Genomic DNA, 21,178 nt, shown 5'->3' on the forward strand with positions numbered 1-21,178 from the left:
CCTGCCTACTTTTTTCCATTTTTTAGAGACAGGGTCTCACTATTTTGGTTAGGCTGGTCTTGAACTCCTGGCCTCAAGTAATCCTCCCGCCTTGGCCTCCCAAAGCGCTGAGATTACAGGCGTAAACCACAGCACCTGGCCCTAAAATATGAAATTTTTATTTAGTTGCAGAATGAAGAAGAGTCTGGAGAGCCTGAACAGGCTGCAGGTGATGCTCCTCCACCTTACAGCAGCATCTCTGCAGAGAGTGCAGGTAGGTAACAAGGCAAGGTGATTACTGACCTTCAAAACACTCTATGCTTTGACATGACGGTTAAAAAAGTGGTTCAAAAGCAGTTGGAAGGAAGGGTACAAAGTGAGTCTGAATTTTAAATAATTGAAAAGTGGCTAAATTTAAAAATCGCCCCCAGTCTCTTACATTCATCTATAAATATCTTTTGGTTCACTTATTATGTATGTACTCTTGGGAATGGCTGGGTTTTGTTTGCCAGAGTTAGTGAAAATCCTTTTATTTTTTGAATTCAGCTACTGATCAGATAATTGTGGCTCTTTTATTCTGCAGCATATTTTGACTACAAGGATGAGTCTGGGTTTCCAAAGCCCCCATCTTACAATGTGGCTACAACACTGCCCAGTTATGATGAAGCTGAGCGAACCAAGGCCGAAGCTACTATTCCTTTGGTTCCTGGAAGAGTAAGTACAATTTACCATATTACTTGATGGCTGCTTTATGACACTTACATTATTTTCATCATCTAATTTTTTTTTTTACATGCTTAAACTTTATTTGCCAACAAGGCCCTGGTCCCACCCCCACTTCCACTCAGAAGATCTTCACCAACTTTCATTATCTAATTTTCATTTATTACTTAAAATTGTATTGATTAGTAAAAGTACAGTTAAATTTTTTTAAAGTACATTTTCTTCTAGGACAATAAGCTCATCTCTTCCTGAAAATGATGAGGTAAAGTTGAGTAAATGAGCAGAGAATCACTAGTCAAGCCAGCTCATTTTTCCTGTATCTCTCCTACTACCACCACTTTCTCTCTCTCTCTATTTTTTTTATATATCAGTTGACCAATTAATTTCTTTCTATTTATAGTAGAGATGGGGTCTCGCTCTTGCTCAGGCTGGTTTTAAACTCCTGACCCCGAGCAATCCGCCCGCCTCGGCCTCCCAGAGAGCTAGGATTACAGGCGTGAGCCACCACGCCAGGCCCTTTTTTTTTTTTTGAGACAGAGTCTCGCTTTGTTGTTCAGGCTAGAGTGAGTGCCATGGAGTCAGCCTAGCTCACAGCAACCTCAAACTCCTGGGCTCAAGCAATCCTTCTGCCTCAGCCTCCTGAGTAGCTGGGATTACAGGCATGTGCCACCATGCCCAGCTAATTTTTTCTATATATATCAGTTGGCCAATTAATTTCTTTCTAATTATGGTAGAGACAGGGTCTCGCTCTTGCTCAGGCTGGTTTCAAACTCCTGACCTTGAGCAGTCTGCCTGACTTGGCCTCCCAGAGTGCTAGGATTACAGGCGTGAACCACCAGTGCCCGGCCTCATCCTTGGTTTTTGATGTCAGATCTATAAGTGCTAAGTGTGATTTTGTAAATATTCATCCAAGTTTGGGCTGATGCATGTAGGGCCTTGGGTCAAATATTGGGCGAATGGAAGCAGGGTAAGACCCCATGGATGTGGGGACCATTAGAGCTCTAGGCTCTAGTCGTGCAAGATACTGGAGTGAATGATAAGAATAAGAAGAGAAGCCCAGGCCAGGTGAGGTGGCTCACGCCAGTAATCCTATTAATAGCACTCTGGGAGGCTGTGGTGGAAGGATTGGTTGTGCTCAGTAGTTTGAGATCAGCCTGAGCAAGAGTGAGACCCCATCTCTACTAAATAGAAAAAATTAGCTATGAGTGGTGGCACATACTGGTAGTACCAGCTACTTGGGAGACTGAGGCAGGAGGATGGCTTGAGCCCAGGAATTTGAGGGTATAGTGAGCTAGCGTGATGCCACTGCACTCTAGCCAGGGTGTCAGAGTAAGACTCTCAAAAAAAGAAAAAAGAAGCCCAATCTGGAAATTGCAATGGCATACGTCCCAGAGGTTCCCCCTGGCCTGGCTTAAGGGCAGTAGGCTGCTTACAGACCACACCTGCTATGAGGAGTGAAGCTCCTAAAACCACTGCTTGACAGAAATAGTTTATGAGCTCAGTCAAGGCTAATCCTACATGGTGATATGCATTCAGTTCTTGTAGGTGCCAGGAAGAAACTAAAGAACCTTCATGGAGCTTACTATCTGAGGGTAAAATAGTCATAATGTAACTGCCCTATATTAGAAGCAAGTGATATACGTGGTCCTGTGCTCGATGCTTTTATATATTTTATATATTGTTTCCAGTCCTCACAATAACTTCAAATGGTAGAGATTGTATTATGTCCATTTTACAGATGCAAAAATTGAGGTCCTGAGAGATTAAGTAATTTTAATTTGCCCAGTCATATGGCTGATAAGTAGCAGAAGTAAGGTGAAACCCAAATATTCCTTTAGGTTTCACTGTATTTCGCAGACCTGTTAGAATATATGGTAAATAGACTAGTATGGAAATTAACTCTAACTAATCACAGAACTCTTCAGAATACTTTTATTTGATAAATATATGTATTTAGAAACCTTTTAAAGGACTCTAATATTCAGCAGACATCTACAGAGCACTTTTTTAAATACAAGGTAGATAGGTAAAAAGTTTTGCGTAATGCCTTTTTCTCTAGTTCTCACTCCCCAGGGGAACCACTGTTAACAGTTTGGTATGGATCTTCCAGCCCCTTTCTGTGTAGGACAAGTTTTGATTGCCCCTAAAATGTTTTCTTTTCATTTGTGGAGCCTTAATTGAAGTCTATCACTTTTATGTTTTTTAGTGTATATTCCTTTATTTTTTAATATTGCAACACATAACCTACATCAGTTGAAGAGAAAGGCCACATGTGTTAGCGTTGGTCAAGATCATGTTCCTTCTAGACTGCAATATTGTGTTTCCAAGTTAGGATCGAAGAGATCCTACCTGCTGATAAGATTAGACATGAGATAGTTTCAGACCTGTATACCAATACAAAGAAATGCTTAGTGGGCAGCTATGTTGATTCTTCATGTATGATCATGCTGTCCTTTCTCCCCCATGTCAGTCTCATAAAGCACTTAAGCTGGTCGATTTTATCTCCTTACTAGGCCCTGGGTTACTAATATTCTAAACCCTAAAACAGACCTTGGATTACTGATAATCTAGAATTTAAGACAAATGTGTAAGTAAATTTTGCGTTTTTTCTTTTCTTGATGTATATTTTTAAAAAGGAATAGTAAATAGTTCTTTGTGAACTTTTAAAATTTTTGAAGTGTATTGTTAAAGAATTAAGGGTTATAAAATGAAAATTTCATTTAGAAAACTATGATGATAGGACTGGCACGGTGGCTCACACCCATAATCCTAGCACTCTGGGAGGCTAACACAGGAGGATCGCTTGAGGTCAGGAGATCAAGACCAGCCTGAACAAGAGCGAGATGTGGTCTCTACCAAAATAGAAAAATTAGCTGGGTGTGGTGGCATGCGCCTATAATCCCAGCTACTTGGGAGGCTGAAGCAGGAGGATTGCTTGAGGCCAGGAATTTGAGGTTGCTTTGAGCTAGGCTTATGCTACAGCACTGTAGCCCAGGTGACAGAGCAAGACTCCATCTCAAAAAAAAGAGAAAACTATGGTGATAGAAGGAAGATATGTTTCTTCTCTAATTATATATTTTACTTTTAATGCAAAATGAAATTTTTAACACTTACTGATCCTTTAATTCTCATAGTTTTGAATTGAGCCAAAGCAATAACTTTTCTTCTTGGTACTTGTTTACTCCTTTCTTTATTTTTGTTATGTCTTTGTTTGCCTGGAAATAATTCTTTTTCTTTTCATTTAGGATGAGGATTTTGTGGGTCGGGATGATTTTGATGATGCTGACCAGCTGAGGATAGGAAATGATGGGATTTTCATGTTAACTTTTTTCAGTAAGTATAAACGCATAGCAGAGCCACTTCCCACAAACCAGGGTGCTTGGATTATGGGTGAATGTGACTGAATTAAAATAACTGATTGAGCTAATACATTAATACGTTATTTGGTGCCTTCACTAGAATGTTCTGAACTTAGTATACTTTTGTCTTAATATCCCTTTTCTTCTTCTATTTCCATGAATACCTATGGAAAATATAATTAAAGCCTTTATGGGGATGCTGCATTTTTACATAAGCTAAGCCTCATCTTCCAGTTCTATGGGACTCCTTTGCAATCCTACTCATACCTAACCCATGGAATAGTGATTAAGTGCCTTTGTCTGATGAATTTTGTTCTGCAAGCTTCTATTTCTGATAGAGCAAAGTCAGCCTGATTTTCCCCCCTTGATGTTATTTCTTTTGCATTTATTTTTTATGTGCCTCAACTTAGAAGTGAGCAACTACATCTTTCATTTGCTGTATTAGAATGATAAAGAAAATGCAGTGCTCTTAGAGGTGATGTTATATAAGCTGTCAAAATTCATAGAACAGGAGGATGAATAACTTAGATTATTTGGGGGCACTAATTTAATGTTAAAAGCATTTATTTATTGAAGTATATAACATAGTACAGAGCACAGATCATAAGTACACAGTTAGGTAAATGTTAAGGCATTTTTGAAAGTGAACAGCAGTAGACACAGTAATGTTAAACCTGATATTCAGAGAGGATGTTTTCTTGTTTGCTTTTGGGGGAAAGACAGAAGGACAGGTGTTTTGGGGGAATATAGGTGAAGGTTGTGGAGGGCGGGCTTTCTTTTATCCTGGGGAACACACTCTGATTTCTTGGGTAATGGACATGTCTGACTACTTTTTTTCCTCCCTCTGCTGTTACAGTGGCATTCCTCTTTAACTGGATTGGGTTTTTCCTGTCTTTTTGCCTGACCACCTCAGCTGCAGGAAGGTATGGAGCCATTTCAGGATTTGGTCTCTCTCTAATTAAATGGATCCTGATTGTCAGGGTAAGTTGTACAACAGAAAAGATAGACTTGGCAGAGAGACAATAATTAGAATGATTTTGAATGTTTGATTTTTTATTTGCATTTTTTAAGTTACTTAAACATTTTAAATGATTTTGGTCTTTGTTCTGGTTTGTCTTTTTTCTGGTTTCATAATGAAGTTGAACTAAAATCAGTTGCAAGTGGCTCATGCATACAAATATTGTAGTCATGTCTATTGGATATTGGTCTAGCACCAGCTGCTTTCTTTGTTTATGATGTTTATAATATGATAATATATGTGTGCATTTTTTGAAATTAGTTGTTTTTATAATAAGAGGAAGGATATTACCTCTTTGGTATCTCATCAAAAACAGGCATTCCTCTCATTAATTCTACTGAAATTTTTTTTAATCTAGCTTTCTTTTTCCTTCTTTTCTCCTTCTCTTTCTCCCTCCCTTCCAGAATTGGTTATGCCAAAATGTTTGGGGAGCCAAAATGTTTAACAGGTATTAGTGCCATTAGGGGCCTATCTCTGAGGTAAATTAGAGAAATGTATTTGGTGATTTGGGGGGTTACCTGTTAGTTAAAAATGAATGAAATCATTTAAAGTTGTAAAAGATCTAAGCTTTTAAAGTATCCTCTGATTTCAGATTAATTTATTACTGTTGTCAACCTTATGGACAAAACCACTTTATTTATCATAAATTTGCTTACTTAACTAATTAATAGGTTTCGATTTGACCACTGTAGTTTTAGTTCCTCCTTTTTTTTTTTTTTGAGACAGAGTCTCGCTTTGTTGCCCAGGCTAGAGTGAGTGCCGTGGCGTCAGCCTAGCTCACAGCAACCTCAAACTCCTGGGCTCGAGTGATCCTTCTGCCTCAGCCTCCCGAGTAGCTGGGACTACAGGCACGAGCCACCATGCCCGGCTAATTTTTTTATATATATATCAGTTGGCCAATTAATTTCTTTCTATTTTTATAGTAGAGACGGGGTCTCGCTCAGGCTGGTTTTGAACTCCTGACCTTGAGCAATCCGCCCGCCTCGGCCTCCCAAGAGCTAGGATTACAGGCGTGAGCCACAGCGCCCGGCCTTAGTTCCTCCTTTTTTATTCTAAAGCAGTTGTTCACATTTTGGGTTCCAGAAGCCTTTGAGAATCTGAGGAAAGTTATAAACTTTTCTCCCAGGCAGCTAATAAGTACTCATCTAAAGCATAGATTTTAGGTTAAGAACTCAAGCCAAAGGAGGTTTTCATTCCTTTTCTCAAACTATGGTAAACTGTGGACACCAAAGCCTCCAAAGAAAACAAAAATAAAATTAGTTACTAGTGTTTTTTTTAAACTAAATTTTTAACTAAGTTTACTAAATTTTTTAGCTAGATTGAATGAATGAACTTGTGTCAGTAAGATTCTTTTGACTGTAACAGAAAACCTAGTTCAAATGGCTTAGAAAATAAAACAATAGGAAAAGTTTATTTCCCATAAAAATAAGTCCTGGAGGTTAGTTATTTCTTCTCTTTTTTCTGTAAGAGCAAGGAAGCTTTCTCATAACTCCTAAATTCCCATTGCCCAGGATGCCCTTCCTAAACCAGTTACAGGCAAGGGAGTGGGATTAAAGTGTCCTACGTGATAAAGCTGCCAAAGTCAAGGCAAGGCTGGAGGAATAGAAACAAAATCAGGCCACATTAGTAAGGAGGCAATGATACTAGCCAAATAATTGATTTTGGTACTAAATAAGCAAAGTAATACTATCATTTAAACATATTTCTAGAAGGGCAAATATATGTGGGGAAAAAGAAAAGTTTTTTTAAAAAAAAACAAATTTTGTACATTTTGAAAACAAGGAATTTATAAAGCTGAAAGCTAGCGTATTTAACAATTAGTCTTCCATGAAAGGAAATAGATTTGCATTTATCCTAACCATATCTAATCAGTAATATATAAAATATTTTCACTTATATTTTTTAAATTATCATAAGGGCTAAATGACATTGGTATAACAAATAATAAACGTCTTATGTCTTGTGTGCTTCTTGAGTTAAAATGTGAAATTGTGTCCGTTAAGCTGCTATAAAGCATTTTGCTTTATTTTTTAGTTTTCCACCTATTTCCCTGGATACTTTGATGGTCAGTACTGGCTCTGGTGGGTGTTCCTGGTTTTAGGTAAGTGTTTTTAACATAAAGGAGAAAAATGTACTTTTAGTAAAACCTCATTTTAGTACTATATATTAATTATAAATAATAAGTATAATTTTTTAAACGTTTCTTTCTTAAAGATTATTCTTACCATCAAAGAAACTTACACGTTAATAAAGATTCTGTGATAGTAGGTTTTCTCTAACCTGTATATATATATACTTCTCCCCCATGTGATCAAAGGGGTATACCGATGAGAAAAGTCTGTGGATTTTTTCTTCTTGTAAGTTATTGCCACAAAGCATTCATAAACTTAACTCCAAATTGCATATTATAAGCATATTGTAACCAACTGGACTAACTCGTAAGTTTATGTGGCCCATCTTTGGTTGAATCTGTCAGTGGAAAACAGAAAATATATAGCCTTGCTAGGCATAACTTCTAAAAGAACTACTGGTTTTCCAGAATTCTGTAGTTCACCATTGGTGAAAATAAGAAGTATTTTACAATGGGGAAGATGCTTTTTATTTATTTTTAAAATTTTAATTTTTATTTATTTTCAGAATATTACAAACATTTTGGTTACATGAATTGCTTTTGTACAGTTTGAGTCAAAGTTATAAGTGTGTCTATCATCCAGATAGCATTATACCCATTGTGTATTTACCCATCCCCTCATTCCTCCTCCCACCTGCTTGATTTCCATTGAATTTTACTATCATATGTGTACATGAGTATTGATTAATTAGTTCCAATTTAATAGTGAGTACGTGTGGTGTTTTATTTTCCATTCTTGCAATACTTAGAAGAATGGTCTCCAGTTCTATCCAGGTTGTTAAAATTACAGCAATAGCAAAAATAAATAAATGGGACCTTATTAAATAAAAAAGGTTTTGCATAGCCAAGGAAATAATCAATAGAGCGAATAGGCAAACTACAGAATGGGAGAGAATATTTGCATGCTATACATCCAATAAAGGACTAACAACCAGAATTTACAAGCAAATCAACAAGAAAAAAATCAAACAGCCCCATTAAAACGTCGGCAAAAAACATGAACAGAAACTTTTCAAAAGAAGATAGACTGACTAATGGCCAGTAAACATGAAAAAATGCTCAAGGTCTCTAATCATCAGGGAAATGCAAATGAAAACCACAATGAGATAATCACCTACGACCACTGAGAATGGCTTCTGTCAAAAAGTCCCAAACAACAGATGCTGGTGTGGATGCAGAGAGGAAGAGGCTTTTAAAAAAAACATATACCACATATTTCATGTTATTGATCTTCAGATTATATTTTTTACTTCAGATTGTATTTTTCAGACTATTTTTTACTTATTTATTTCAAAATCTTTTAAAAATCTTTAAAATTTTTAAAAAATAAAAATATTTATTTTAAAATCTTCTCAATGTCTTAGGCAATACCCTTTAAAAATCTAATGTCCTAGACATTAGAACAAAGAAATGGACATTGGGTGAGTTATTTTAATGTTGGCTGCTTCATTATTTGTATAGAAAATGTATATGATACAGTGAGAGAGCCCACTATCACTGCTGTCATTTCCACAGAACAACGGCAGGGCCATCTTGTGGCTGTTAAAGGTGGTGTGATTGCCTCACTGCTCTTCTGTGACATCCTTTCTTCTATCTCCTGTTTCAGGCCTTCTTGTTGCTTCCTTGTTAAGATCCTTGGTGGTGGTGATACTGTTAATGGGTCTGGCTAGCACATCCTAGCACCCATGCCCAATAGGTGCTTAGTAGATTCAGGATCTGCCTTGCCAAGACTGACAGAGCCATGCATTGCTGACCTTAAATTTTACTTAGAAAATACTGGCCAGGCATGGTGGCTCATGTCTGTAATCCCAGCATTTGGGGAGGCTGAGGTGGGAGAATTGCTTGAGCCCAGGATTTCAAGACCAGCCTGGGCAACATAGTGATACCTCATCTTTACCCCCCCAACCCAAAAATTGAAAATTAGCCAGGTGTGGTAGTATGTGCTTGTAGTCCTAACTACTTGGGAGGCTGAGGCAGGAAGATGGCTTGAGCCCAGGAGTTCAAGGCTGCAGTGAGCTATGATTGTCTCACTGCACCCTAGCCTAGGTGACAGTGGGGGACCCTGTCTCTTAAAAAAAAAAGAAATCATCCATCACAGCATTCTTTCGCCACCTCAAATAGCATCATTTACTCCACTATTGGGCATTAGAATTCTAAGAAAAAAGAAATAGTGATTTTTTTCCTCCCTTGATTATTGAGAAGTTTAATAATAAAAATGACAGACAGAATAACTTAGGAATAGTTCCTTGGCTTGCTTATTTTCTAAACTGTACCTTTCAGACAAATGCTGACCACTCCTCTTCCCCCAGGCCTAAAGTCAAATCTAATCCTCATGGACCAAAGAAGAGCCCTTAAGCATATTTTCAGATTGATTGTTTACAGCATAAATAACTGAAAGAAGTTTAATGGATTTATTTCTTTTGTATGTTCAAGTTTCATGGGAGAGGGATTTATAATACATTATTATTGATCATTCTTGCTAGGTACCATTTATTTATAAGTAAAAAAAAAAAGATAAGACTTTGGCTACATCTCTGTGACCCAGTGCATGGGTCATTTTTGCAATTTCTCTTTCGAAGAGAACCAGTTTTGGGGGGTTTTCTCCTGCAGGAGTCTATGCCGAGCTCTCAGGCCAGCTGCTCATGAGCCGCAGCTAACCTGGAGTTGTGGTTTGCTTGTTCCACAGTTATTTTAAAAGGTTTTTCTTTAATCACTTTTTTTTGGCCCCAGCCCCCAACTGTTTTTTTTTTTTTTATTACTTGATAACATCTAAAAATAAACATTTCAGGTAAAACATCTGCATTTTTTAAAAAAAATTTTCCCAAAAGTTGAAATATCCAGCAAAGCTGGCCTACATTCCCACTTGATACCCTTTGGCTAGAGCTGAGTTGTTCCCTCCATACAGATGTGTGCTGTTCAGTTCCCTAAGAGCCCTCCCCCAATACATACACAACCAGCATTTGAAGGGGTGGCCCCTCATCTGTAGTTACTTGTTGCTTGTGGTGTCAAACATAATGGTGTTCACCAAGCTCAACATCAGTTCCACTGTCTGAGTACAAAGAGTTTTCCTCCACTTGAGTATATTTTAAAATATGTTCAACAGAAAGTAGATCAGTGGTTGCCTGGGGCCAGGGAAAGGGGAAGAGGGAGCAGGTGAATGAATGGGACGTGACTAATGAGTACAGGTTTTTTGGGAGGTGATGAAAATGTTCTAAAATTAGATTGTGGTCTTGGTTGTATGACTCTATAAATACACTAAAACCCAGTGGATTGTCCACGGGTGAACTTTATGGTATGTAAATTGTGTCTCATTAAAAGTGTTTTTAAAAATGTTCTAAAGACTAAGGGACCATCTCTGAAGAAGGAGGGCCAGGAGTGTCTGAATTTCCATTGGAGGGGCACATCACCTCCCCACTATTTCAAGAGGTGCAAACTTCTGTGAGTGTATAGATTCTGGTATAGTCATACAGATCAGTCTTACTAAGAACAAAGCAATAATTTTAGAGTTGAGACTATGAAAATTTCTGTCACAGGTAAGGGGATCCTGACATCTAGTGGACAACATTATGTACTGTCGACAGAAAAATATCCCATGACAAGAAAGGGGAAAAATATTTTTTTTAACTCAAGAAAAAAAAGCACAGTTATAAACTTCTTTCTTGTTAATTATCCTGGAATACTTTTTTGGGACATAGGAGGTAGATTTTGCTATGTCTCTCAGTGAGGTTTTCACACGTAAAAGTTTGGCCCATCTTATGTTTTATTTCCTTTTTTAGACCAATTAGATTCTCAATATGCTAAAGAGACTCTTGTGATTATACCTTTTCATTGAAGGATAGACAATTTGGTATGAAAATCCTTGAGAGATCCTGGAAGAAATTGCTTATATTTTGATAGCCTTTAGGAGAAAAACATTATTATCAGGAGGCAGGGGGGTACTTAACATGGAAATTATAAATTTATTCTTGACTTTTCTTTTTTAAATTAGGCTTTCTCCTGTTTCTCAGAGGATTTATCAATTATGCAAAAGTTCGGAAGATGCCAGAAACGTTCTCAAATCTCCCCAGGACCAGAGTTCTCTTTATTTATTAAAGGTATTAAAAAAATTTATTCTAGTCCCGGTGTAATCATGTGAGACAATGCAGATTTCCATTCAGTTTTTAAAGGAAGTATCTGTGTTAGGGGATATAGACACGTTAAGAAAGGTGCATAGTTCCTGCGTTTTAGCAGTTTCTAGTTTAATATCGTAAAGAGGAGGGTTCTACAAAAAGCTGTTGACAAGGCAAGTTTAAAAAAACTGCCATAGGAGTTTTGACAGTGCATTATAGGCAGTTCCAGAGGACGAGATTGGGAAGGAACCTTCAAGGCCCAATTACCCTTCCCTGCCCCCAATCCCCAGAGTGAGGAGAGACTGTAGGGCACTTCAGGAACTCCTTTAGCCTGAGCTACTGACAAGCTCACCAAGGCTTCCATTTCATAAAATCAGTCATTGAGGCTTTCTGGTACCTTTCTTCAGGTTCACACCTTGATATTATCATAACAAGATGTTTGGCCCTTGGAGAGGAGGGTCAAACCCCAGGAAAGGAAGAGGAGAAAGGCCCTTTTCCCTGGCCTAGAACAGGAGCACTAAGCCCTGCCAGGGCTCTTCTTTGATTCACACATGGTTTTCCCCGAGGCTGACTCTATCTTTCATTAGCAACTACCTGAAGGAAGAGATCGAATAGCCTTCTTGGACTTGGCTCTTTGTTCCTTGGGGATTTGGGGACTTGGTGGATCATGGAGGGGAATATCGAGCACCACCTAGAGGTTATTCCACTTGAAGACCTCAGGCAAGGCTTTGTATAGGGTGTATGTACCAGTTGAGACAAACCCTAAAGGATGGATAGAATTTCAACTAGTGGACCCTGGATAATGTGGGGGAAATTTCAGAATCACCTGGGGCAGAATGAACAGAAATAGAGACAGGGAACCATGGAGCTTGTTCAAGGGACAGCAACTCTAGGGAAAGAAGGGAGTATTGAGAGTCAAGGCTAGAAAGTCATTTTGAAACAGTGTTCTCGAATATCTGGAGTACCAAGCCTGTTTGCAGTGGAACCATCAGATTCATAGAGCTGCCCTTTAAACCCATTGACATGTTGCCTCAGTGCAAGGCTAAGCCAGGTGAACATCAATTTGTTCTGTATTTGCTGTTGAGTATCATAGTTATAGGTAATCTTACACTAAGAGTGGCGTTCTCAGTTTTGAAGACTGTCGTCTCAGCATGTATGCTTCAAGAAAATAAGGTATCCACCATATTTAATTTGCCAGGTGATGGGACAGTATTGAAAGCCTTTAAACAACAATATGAGACCTTCTTGAATGTAACAAAAGTTTCTTCAAGCATAGTTCATAATATATTAATATATTAATAACTAACATTAGCATTTATGGAGTTTTTCATGTATCAGATACGGTATTAAGCATTTTGCATGAATAATTAAATGTACTTCAGTAAGTAAAGATGGCTTTTAGGCTTGTGTTAAAATTAGTTTCTTTAAGGGAGTTTATACTTGTGTTTATGATTTTTTTTAAGGGGGGGGAATCTTTTATTACATATTTTTAAATATGTGGTATGACATCAATTTTAATTCAGTCACAAAATCTGGACACAGACGGACATTGTCATCACTGGCCTGGGCCCTAACGCCTATTATGCGTCTTTGTGTCTAGGACATTCTAACTTGGAAGGCTTATCAAATGTTTTGTGTGCTTTTATTCAGCTACCATTGTCATCTTTCGTGTACATATCTGACTGTAATCTATAGTTAGCATTAGGTTTACTCTTACCTATCACAAATTCAAAAGTTAATAGTTTGGGGTTGCTACAAGTCCTCCTTACAAAGGGTGCTAGAATCACCCAAAGATTTCCCCTAATCCATCAGTGCCCCAAATATCCTGAGGGGATAATTTATATTATTTTATCTTTCCTTTCCTTTCTTTCTTTCTTTCTTTTTTTATTTCTTTTTTAAATTTTTTTTGTTTTTAAAATATAAATAAATATATTAATACATTTCTATTTTTTTATATTTCTTTTTACAACTGTGAGTTGAACCTCATTGGTTTTCTTTCTTTTTTTAAATAATAGATTCTGTAGGTCTACTTTAATGGTAGCTCAAAATTTCTAAGTGGACTGAGGTCACATCTCTGTCCATTCTTCAGTTAGAAGGAAATTTGAATCTTTTTAGAGGATTGAATACCTTCTTCGTCTTGCTTTTAATGCATAACAAATGCAGCCAGGTTGAGAGAAAGCCTGAAATTCTCAGCTTTCCTGTATTGTGGGAGACTTATGAGAATCTTATTGTTGTTATTCTGTTTTCTTTTCTAAAATTTCTTAAATATTTTATGAGAGTGTTCTAAATTTAAAACAATGCTTCTTTAGGGTTGTGATTTGAAGTAAGCCAGTCCTTAGTAATAATGCTTTGGAGCTGTTAGGGAGATTGCTGGAAGTCAGGAGCCTGACAGTGCTTTGGGAGTGTGCTTTAGGGCTGTCAGAAACTAACTCCAAGGTAAATGAGTGCACTCCGTTGGAGGATATAATATAGTTTATTTGCTCTTCTGTCCAGATTCAATAATCCTGTTGATTTGAAATTATTTCTGACATACCCATGGGATTAAGAGTTCCAAATTAAGGGTTTGGGGGACTTAAAGCAGCATTTAGAACTCTAATGACTTCTTCACTAATTGTCAGGGGATCCCCAGGGGGAACCTGAGAAGCCATAGCATCCTATGGGACTGAGTTCCCTTTGGCCACTGAAAGGGGTGAGAACTCTTCATCCAGATCTAAATGCGGAGTGCTTTCTTTCAGTTCAGAGCAAATTTAGTTTAGAGGATGTACTCAAAAACTGTCATGTGAAGTATGGAGGCTTTATGGTTTTCTTTTTTTTTTTTTTTTTTTTTTTGAGACAGAGTCTCGCTTTGTTGCCCAGGCTAGAGTGAGTGCCGTGGCGTCAGCCTAGCTCACAGCAACCTCAAACTCCTGGGCTCAAGTGATCCTTCTGCCTCAGCCTCCCGGGTAGCTGGGACTACAGGCATGCGCCACCATGCCCGGCTAATTTTTTATATATATATCAGTTGGCCAATTAATTTCTTTCTATTTATAGTAGAGACGGGGTCTCGCTCTTGCTCAGGCTGGTTTTGAACTCCTGACCTTGAGCAATCCGCCCGCCTCGGCCTCCCAAGAGCTAGGATTACAGGCGTGAGCCACAGCGCCCGGCCTATGGTTTTCTTTTTATTGACATCTGTATTTGATGGAGATGTCATTAGTTAAAAGTCAGCTGTAGGCTTATTTTTTGCTAGAAATACACAAGGTAGGGAATTTTTTAAATAACTTTGCCATAATAGAAAAATAACATACTTTCTGTGCTATACTAAGAGTGTGCATTTTATTAGAATAGGGTATAAGAATAGTGAATTTTCTATTTCAGCTACTGAAAGTATAGTACAAATAAACCAAATCTCAAAATGATCCCAAAAGACCTACCTCCTTCTGACTGGTCAAAATGGATGCTAACAAAAGCTGAACACTAAAGCTCATATGCTACTGTCTAGAGGCAGCTGTCAGGGTCTCTGTCAGAATCCACAGGGGAAAGTGCATTAGTAAGCTCAGTTATCCGGTTTCCCACGTCATAACAAAATGCCAAAAGGAGGAACTATGGCTGAAGGTGGGCACAGTATAAAGTGTTTATACTTGTTCTTATTTATCAGTCACTGGAAAATGGGTTTTTATGGAATACTGCCTCTGAAGCTGCCAGGTAAATGAGGAGTTAGGTACAGTTACTGTAAGGTGATAACACAGTTAATTGGTTATATTTAACACTACTTGTGCCAAAAATGTTTATGAAGCATAAAATATTTTCAAATCTATTATTTTAACCACATCTGAAATTGAAGGAAAAATCTTATTAAGCCCTAGCATTAATGAGCTAGGGCTCTTCATAATTTTAAAAAAAGTGATTCCTTTGACCCAGTAAGCTATACCTATTAGGCATCAAATATTTTAATTTTTTTCATATGATGACAGATACTTTAATTTCTCCCTTTGTATAGCTTCCTCCTGTTTCTGAATACATTTCTTGTTTTATTAAAGGAAATTCATCTCAAGGTAAAGCTTGATTTATTGGACTGTATTATATAGTAGCAAGACAGTAGAAATGGTGTTTCCAGTGGCATTTTTGCTAAAAGAATTCTCATAATGTCTTCAAGAAGAACTGATTTTCTTCCTCTTATGATTAAACGATCTGTAGGCTATTGGATTCCTTTTGTTTCCAGAGTGATCCTGTCTACAGTTCAGTAATGATGCCCACAGTCGTGTACCACCACTCTTTCTATGACACTTCAGGTTGGTCTGAACCAGGCTTCCAGGTCTCAGACAGCAGTGCCTTTCTAGCAGTCTCTTTCATTTGGAGTTTGTGTGGTCATTGAGATTACTCACTGGTAACTTATCTGTGTCCTCTTAAGGGATTTTTAATGTGTGTTGGGTGGCAGGCTTTGACTTTGAGGGATCTATTAAAACTGATAACCTGTGCTGAAGCAGTGTAAACTAAAGAAGGGGCCAGGTAATTGTCCCATATTGTATGTTGTTGCAGACTCTAGTGTTTTGACCTAATAGTGTTTGTTTCATCCATTTTCATCTATTTAACAGAAACTGATAAAACTGAAATTAGGTTTGTAATGAGTCTGGTCTTGTTGCAAAAACCTCCATTCAACATCAGTGTCCTAATTTTGTTTCTGCTTGGCTTTTAGTGTTCCTTATATTCTTGTGTCTGATTCTCTGCACATTCTGAAGTCTCTCAGTCTCTTATATGTATCCCAGTCTAAAGAAAAGTTCCCCGTGTGTTCATTTCATTGGTTTACTTGACATCAAAACACAGTTGAATTTGGAGTTTGGAAAAATGTTGACAGTTTTAAAAGAATGTTCATTTCCTCCAGTATTGTAGCTTCTCTGCATTTTGGCTGCCTTTTAAAGATTTATGCAGTAGTCTAATCAAAAAAGATACAAAAGGGCTTCTTGTGGCTCTTATAGTAATTTGGAGAGATGGAAAAGTAAGCTAAGGGCCTGTATATGAGCCCATCCAACTCTTCACTTGGTGCTGGGTACCACAAAGTAGTTTCTCAGCAAATCTTCATTAGGTTGTTAATGTACCTCCTTAGTATTTCCCTTTTTAGCATTAATATAGGGAGTTACTTATAGTTTTTCTTAAGTTATTTCCATGAGAACCAAAACAGTATAGTATGCCAGTATAGAAATGCCTCAAAGTATTAAGATGAAAACTGCATTTAATAAAATATATAGGCATTGTTTGGGGAGCATTTATTTCTGTCATATATATTCCTTTCTTAAACTTAAAGCCTCTTTGAGCCTACTTATTATTACATATACTTATTATTTTCAGAGAAACATGCCCCCAAAATACATTGACTTTTTAAGAAAATGTATCTTTAAAAAGTATTTGTGATACTTGTGAATTTACAGGGTTTTTTTGTTTTGTTTTTTAATTTTGCCATGCTCTGTTTAAGTATAGTATGACATCATTGGCATCCTTATTGGAAGTCTTCCTTGTGTGAGATTTGGCAGAATTTTTAGAGTAAACAGTAGCCTCAGGTGTATTAGGAAAATTACCTGTGCACTTGAATTCTACTCCTTCTCTGTCCTAAGTTTCAGTTATTACTGACAGGAGTAAGTATTGGATGAAGAAATGTTGCTTCCATTCTGTTCTTTTGTTAGAAGGTTTGGAGAAAGAGATTCCTGACCTGATGAGTTTTTAGAGAAAACATTCCAGGTCTTTCTAGTTCTGGAGGCCTTGGTAACTTTAAAAACTGAAATGTTAATGTTTATTGAATACTATGATGTCATTATAGAGTAATCTTAAAACTATGTTAAAATGTACTTCTTGTGTCTCTAAATATCCTGCCTTCTTTTGTGACTACATCCTTCTCTTAGCCAAAATAACAAGCTAACTAGAGTTTCAATATTCAATATCCTTCTCTGGCAGATGTTTTCTGGTGAAGGCCTTCCTGCATTTATGAATTCTCTCTCCAGAAGCAAGAGAACACCTGCAGGAAGTGAATCAAGATGCAGAACACAGAGGAATAATCACCTGCTTTAAAAAATAAAAGTACTGTTGAAAAAGATCATTTCTCTCTATTTGTTCCTAGGTGTAAAATTTTAATAGTTAATGCAGAATTCTGTAATCATTGAATCATTAGTGGTTAATGTTTGAAAAAGCTCTTGCAATCAAGTCTGTGATGTATTAATAATGCCTTATATATTGTTTGTAGTCATTTTAAGTAGCATGAGCCATGTCCCTGTAGTCAGTAGGGGGCAGTCTTGCTTTATTCATCCTCCATCTCAAAATGAATTTGGAATTAAATATTTTATTGTAAGATATGTATAATGCTGGCCACTTTAAAGGGGTTTTCTCAAAAGTTAAAACTTTTATGACTGCATTTCTGCACATATACCATATATGCTGTTAAAATTAATCTAGAAATTTATTCAATTGTACTGTGTGAACACCTGGAAGCAAAATCATAGTGCAAAATACATTTAAGGTGTGGTCAAAAAATACATCCTTAATTGGTAAATAATAAGCATTAACTTTTTATAGTCTATATTCAAAATTCTGCAGTACCTTATTGTTTGTGGTCTGTGGTGTGTACCCAATGGATTCTAAAGGTGTTGTCACTGTATAAAATAGAAAGGACTCTAGGACAAATGCAGCTTAATTACTAAAATGTAATTCTTGACACTCTCTGTATGATTAGAATCCCTATCTCTTTTTTTCTTTTTCTTTTGTCTCTTCATGATTAGGCCAAAGGCTCGAGTAGGGAGAGGATTAGATACTTGGAACAAAGAAAGAATTAGCTTGGAACTTTTGAGATGATCCCTAACATACTGTACTACTTGCTTTTACAATGTGTTAGCAGAAACCAATGGTTATAAATGTAGAATGATGTGCTTTCTGCCCAAATGGTAATTCACCTTGGTTTGCTATGTTAAAACTGTAAATACAACAGAACATTAATAAATGTCTCTTGTGTAGCACCTTTTACTGTAGATTAGTGTTTAATTTCTTGGTTTGCATTTGATTGCTAAGGCAATGTTTTTTCTAATATTACAGAATCATTCAGTAAATAAAAAGAAAACTGGTCTTGGGTCAATTTTTTCTTCACTTTCTATAGAGAAAGTCCCCTTCTTTCATATTCTACTCAATGCATTCCTAAAAATGTATGTGAACATTGGCTCTGCAGAAGATAATGGACCAAAAAAAGAGGAGGTGTAGAGATCTTAAGTCATTTTGGAATTCCCAATTATGCTTCAATTTTTAGACATAATTTTAGACAATTTATTTCCAGTGTTTTCTGTATGTTCTCTGCATTCACTGTTTTTCTCATTTGAACACAGCCCATTGGTTTAAGTTCTGTGAGCACTCAGTTAAAGCTAAGGATTTCTCATTCCTCCTGATTTCTATTCTTGTCTTGGTCATAAATTTAGAGACCAGGGTTTTTTATAATAACCGCCATTTGATTTTTTTCATTTTCTACTTAAGAAATATAAAGAAAAATACAGCAAGATGGTCACATTATTACACAAACCAGCACTAGCTGCAAATGTTCGTTCATTTGCTGTGTGTGAACATCCGGAATCAGTATAGAACGTGTGTTTAGGGGTGTCAGTATATAATGCACAGAAGTGTAGGTTGTTTGAAAACCAAACAGGAAAATTAAGAGCCTCCTGGAATGACGTTTCAATGATCATTCTCACCAGTTTATTGATTATTATGAGTAATAGTATATAGTATGTTCTTGTTCAAAAGTTATAGTTTGCAGTTGAAAAGGCAGAGAAAAGTCTCTTTGAAGGTTTTGTTTTGTTTTCATTTTGAATCAGATTATACCAACAGAGTTTGGAAGTTTTTATGGCCCGTAATGTTCTAAGTTCCAGAATGAAAAGATTAACAATCTGAATAAACGTGGACATGTACAGCAGAGAGAACTATGTAAATTATCTTGCAGAACAAAATAGAAGGGTCCTAAATCACATTAACTCAAACATTGTAGACTAGCTTTGTGTTTATTCTTTAGGTCCTTGTGCCTTATTTGGTTTTGTATATTCAGTGAACTGAAATATTTGGAATTCCTATTTCTATGTATTTGGTGGCCTGTAAGACTTTGTCAAACATAAAGTTACTGTTTGATGTGCTTTAAAACACTTAGTCAAGATGATGAGCTCTCTTTATTCTCTTAAATGTTCTGAAAATTAAATTCTTTTGAGGTACTTAAAGTTGGTATCATATGTCAGCTAGAGGTCTTACCAGTAGGGTGAAAATGTTTATGCTGCACTTCTCATTTTTCTTTCTCCCTTCATGTGTTCATTATTAACCTAGCCTATAGGTTAATAATGATAACAGACAAAGGGTGGGTCTTTATGATAAATTATTTTGAAAGGGGATACAGAGGCACCATTTGAGTTATTTGCCTATGGTTATGAAATAAACTGGCTTGGACCCTGAGCTGCAAGGACAAGTAGGACTCACCCATGATGACAGAGGTCCCTATGTCTCTTTACTTGTTGCCATTTGGAATTATGCACTCTTAGCTTTAAAGGGTTCTGTGTAGCCATTTCTTTTCTTTTTTTTTTTTTCAGAAAGTTAGATTGCTTTATGTGGAAATAAAAGACACTAATAAAATTTGTAAAAAATAAGAACCAATATCTTTACTAATAGTATCAATTTTGTTTTAAAGAAATGACATTTTTAGTGAAGGAAATGATAATCTAATTTTTTTCTTTCTTATTAAATACCTGACTTGAGCTGTGGCCCACCATGAGTCATTAGTAGCACAGATGAAATTTCTTTCATTGTCCTGACCGTGAGATATCTGTCACAGTAGATACTGACATAGCGGGAAAAAAAAATCACTTGTCCCTGATTCTTATAAACATCAGTAATCGAATTTTAACTTAAAACATACTAAGAAGGGGTAGAAAACTGTACATTTATGTAAAGTAGGAGGGTATATTTTATGGAAAAGCAGTTATGGCCCCTGTTACCTACCTGAATCTGGTTCTTGGTTAAACATCAACACTGAATTTAGGTAAATCATGTGCAAAATGTAGTTTAATACATTTTAGGTTCTGCTGGTGTTTCAGCTATTTATTATAGAAGTTTTCACCTTTCAGACTTTTTGAAGATGATCTGAGGAATGATGAAGGACATAACAAAATGCAAAATATGTTTCCATAGATGGTTTGTGTTTTTTTTTTTTTTTTTCATTTTCTTTTTTTTTTTTTTTTTTTGAGACAGGGTCTCACTGTGTCACCCAGGCTGGGGTGCAGTAGCCTGGCCTGATCATAGCTCACTGTAACCTCAAACTCCTGGGCTCAAAGGATCTTTCTGCCTCAGTCTCCTGAGTAGCTGGGACTGTAGGCACATGCCAACACACCCAGCTAAGTTTTTTATTTTTTGTAGAGGTGGGGTCTCACTATATTGCCTGGGCTGGTCTCAAAACTCCTGGCCTCAAGCAATCCTGCCTCATCCTCCCCAAATGCTGGGATTACAGGGGTGAGCCACTGCACCTAGTCCATTTGCATACTTTTGTATATTTTTAGGCCTAAATAGTATTTATAATTTGTAAGGTAGATAAGGTGGATTGAGTGAGAGCATTTGTTTTATGGTTTGTTTGTTTTTTTCTAGCAGAATGAGCTATACTGCAGAGTGAGAGCATTTATTAAACCAGCATTTATTTATTTATTTATTGTGATAGAGTCTCACTCTGATGCCCCAACTAGAGTACCATGGCATCAGCCTAGCTCACAGAAATCTCAAACTCCTGGGCTCAAGTAATCCTTCTGCCTCAGCCTACTGAGTAGCTGGGACTACAGGCATGTGCCACCATGCCCAGCTAATTTTTTCTATTTTTGATAGAGATGGG

The 21,178-nt window shown here is 36.9% G+C and overlaps 1 protein-coding gene across 1 annotated transcript in view; it reads left to right on the top strand.

Annotated features, from left to right (window-relative positions):
• NDFIP1 (Nedd4 family interacting protein 1) overlaps positions 1-18,293 on the top strand; it is a 30,234-nt gene extending 11,941 nt beyond the window's left edge. The window contains exons 2-8 of the mRNA XM_012749050.3: positions 166-253; positions 563-693; positions 3,948-4,035; positions 4,918-5,042; positions 7,114-7,180; positions 11,199-11,304; positions 17,242-18,293. Coding sequence (XP_012604504.1) covers positions 166-253; positions 563-693; positions 3,948-4,035; positions 4,918-5,042; positions 7,114-7,180; positions 11,199-11,302 — 603 coding nt within the window. The 3' untranslated portion in view covers positions 11,303-11,304; positions 17,242-18,293. The remainder of the gene's footprint in view (positions 1-165; positions 254-562; positions 694-3,947; positions 4,036-4,917; positions 5,043-7,113; positions 7,181-11,198; positions 11,305-17,241) is intronic.
• Positions 18,294-21,178: the final 2,885 nt, after the last annotated feature.

The sequence above is a fragment of the Microcebus murinus genome, chromosome 21, assembly GCF_040939455.1.
Source record: "Microcebus murinus isolate Inina chromosome 21, M.murinus_Inina_mat1.0, whole genome shotgun sequence".
Lineage (NCBI taxonomy): Eukaryota > Metazoa > Chordata > Mammalia > Primates > Cheirogaleidae > Microcebus > Microcebus murinus.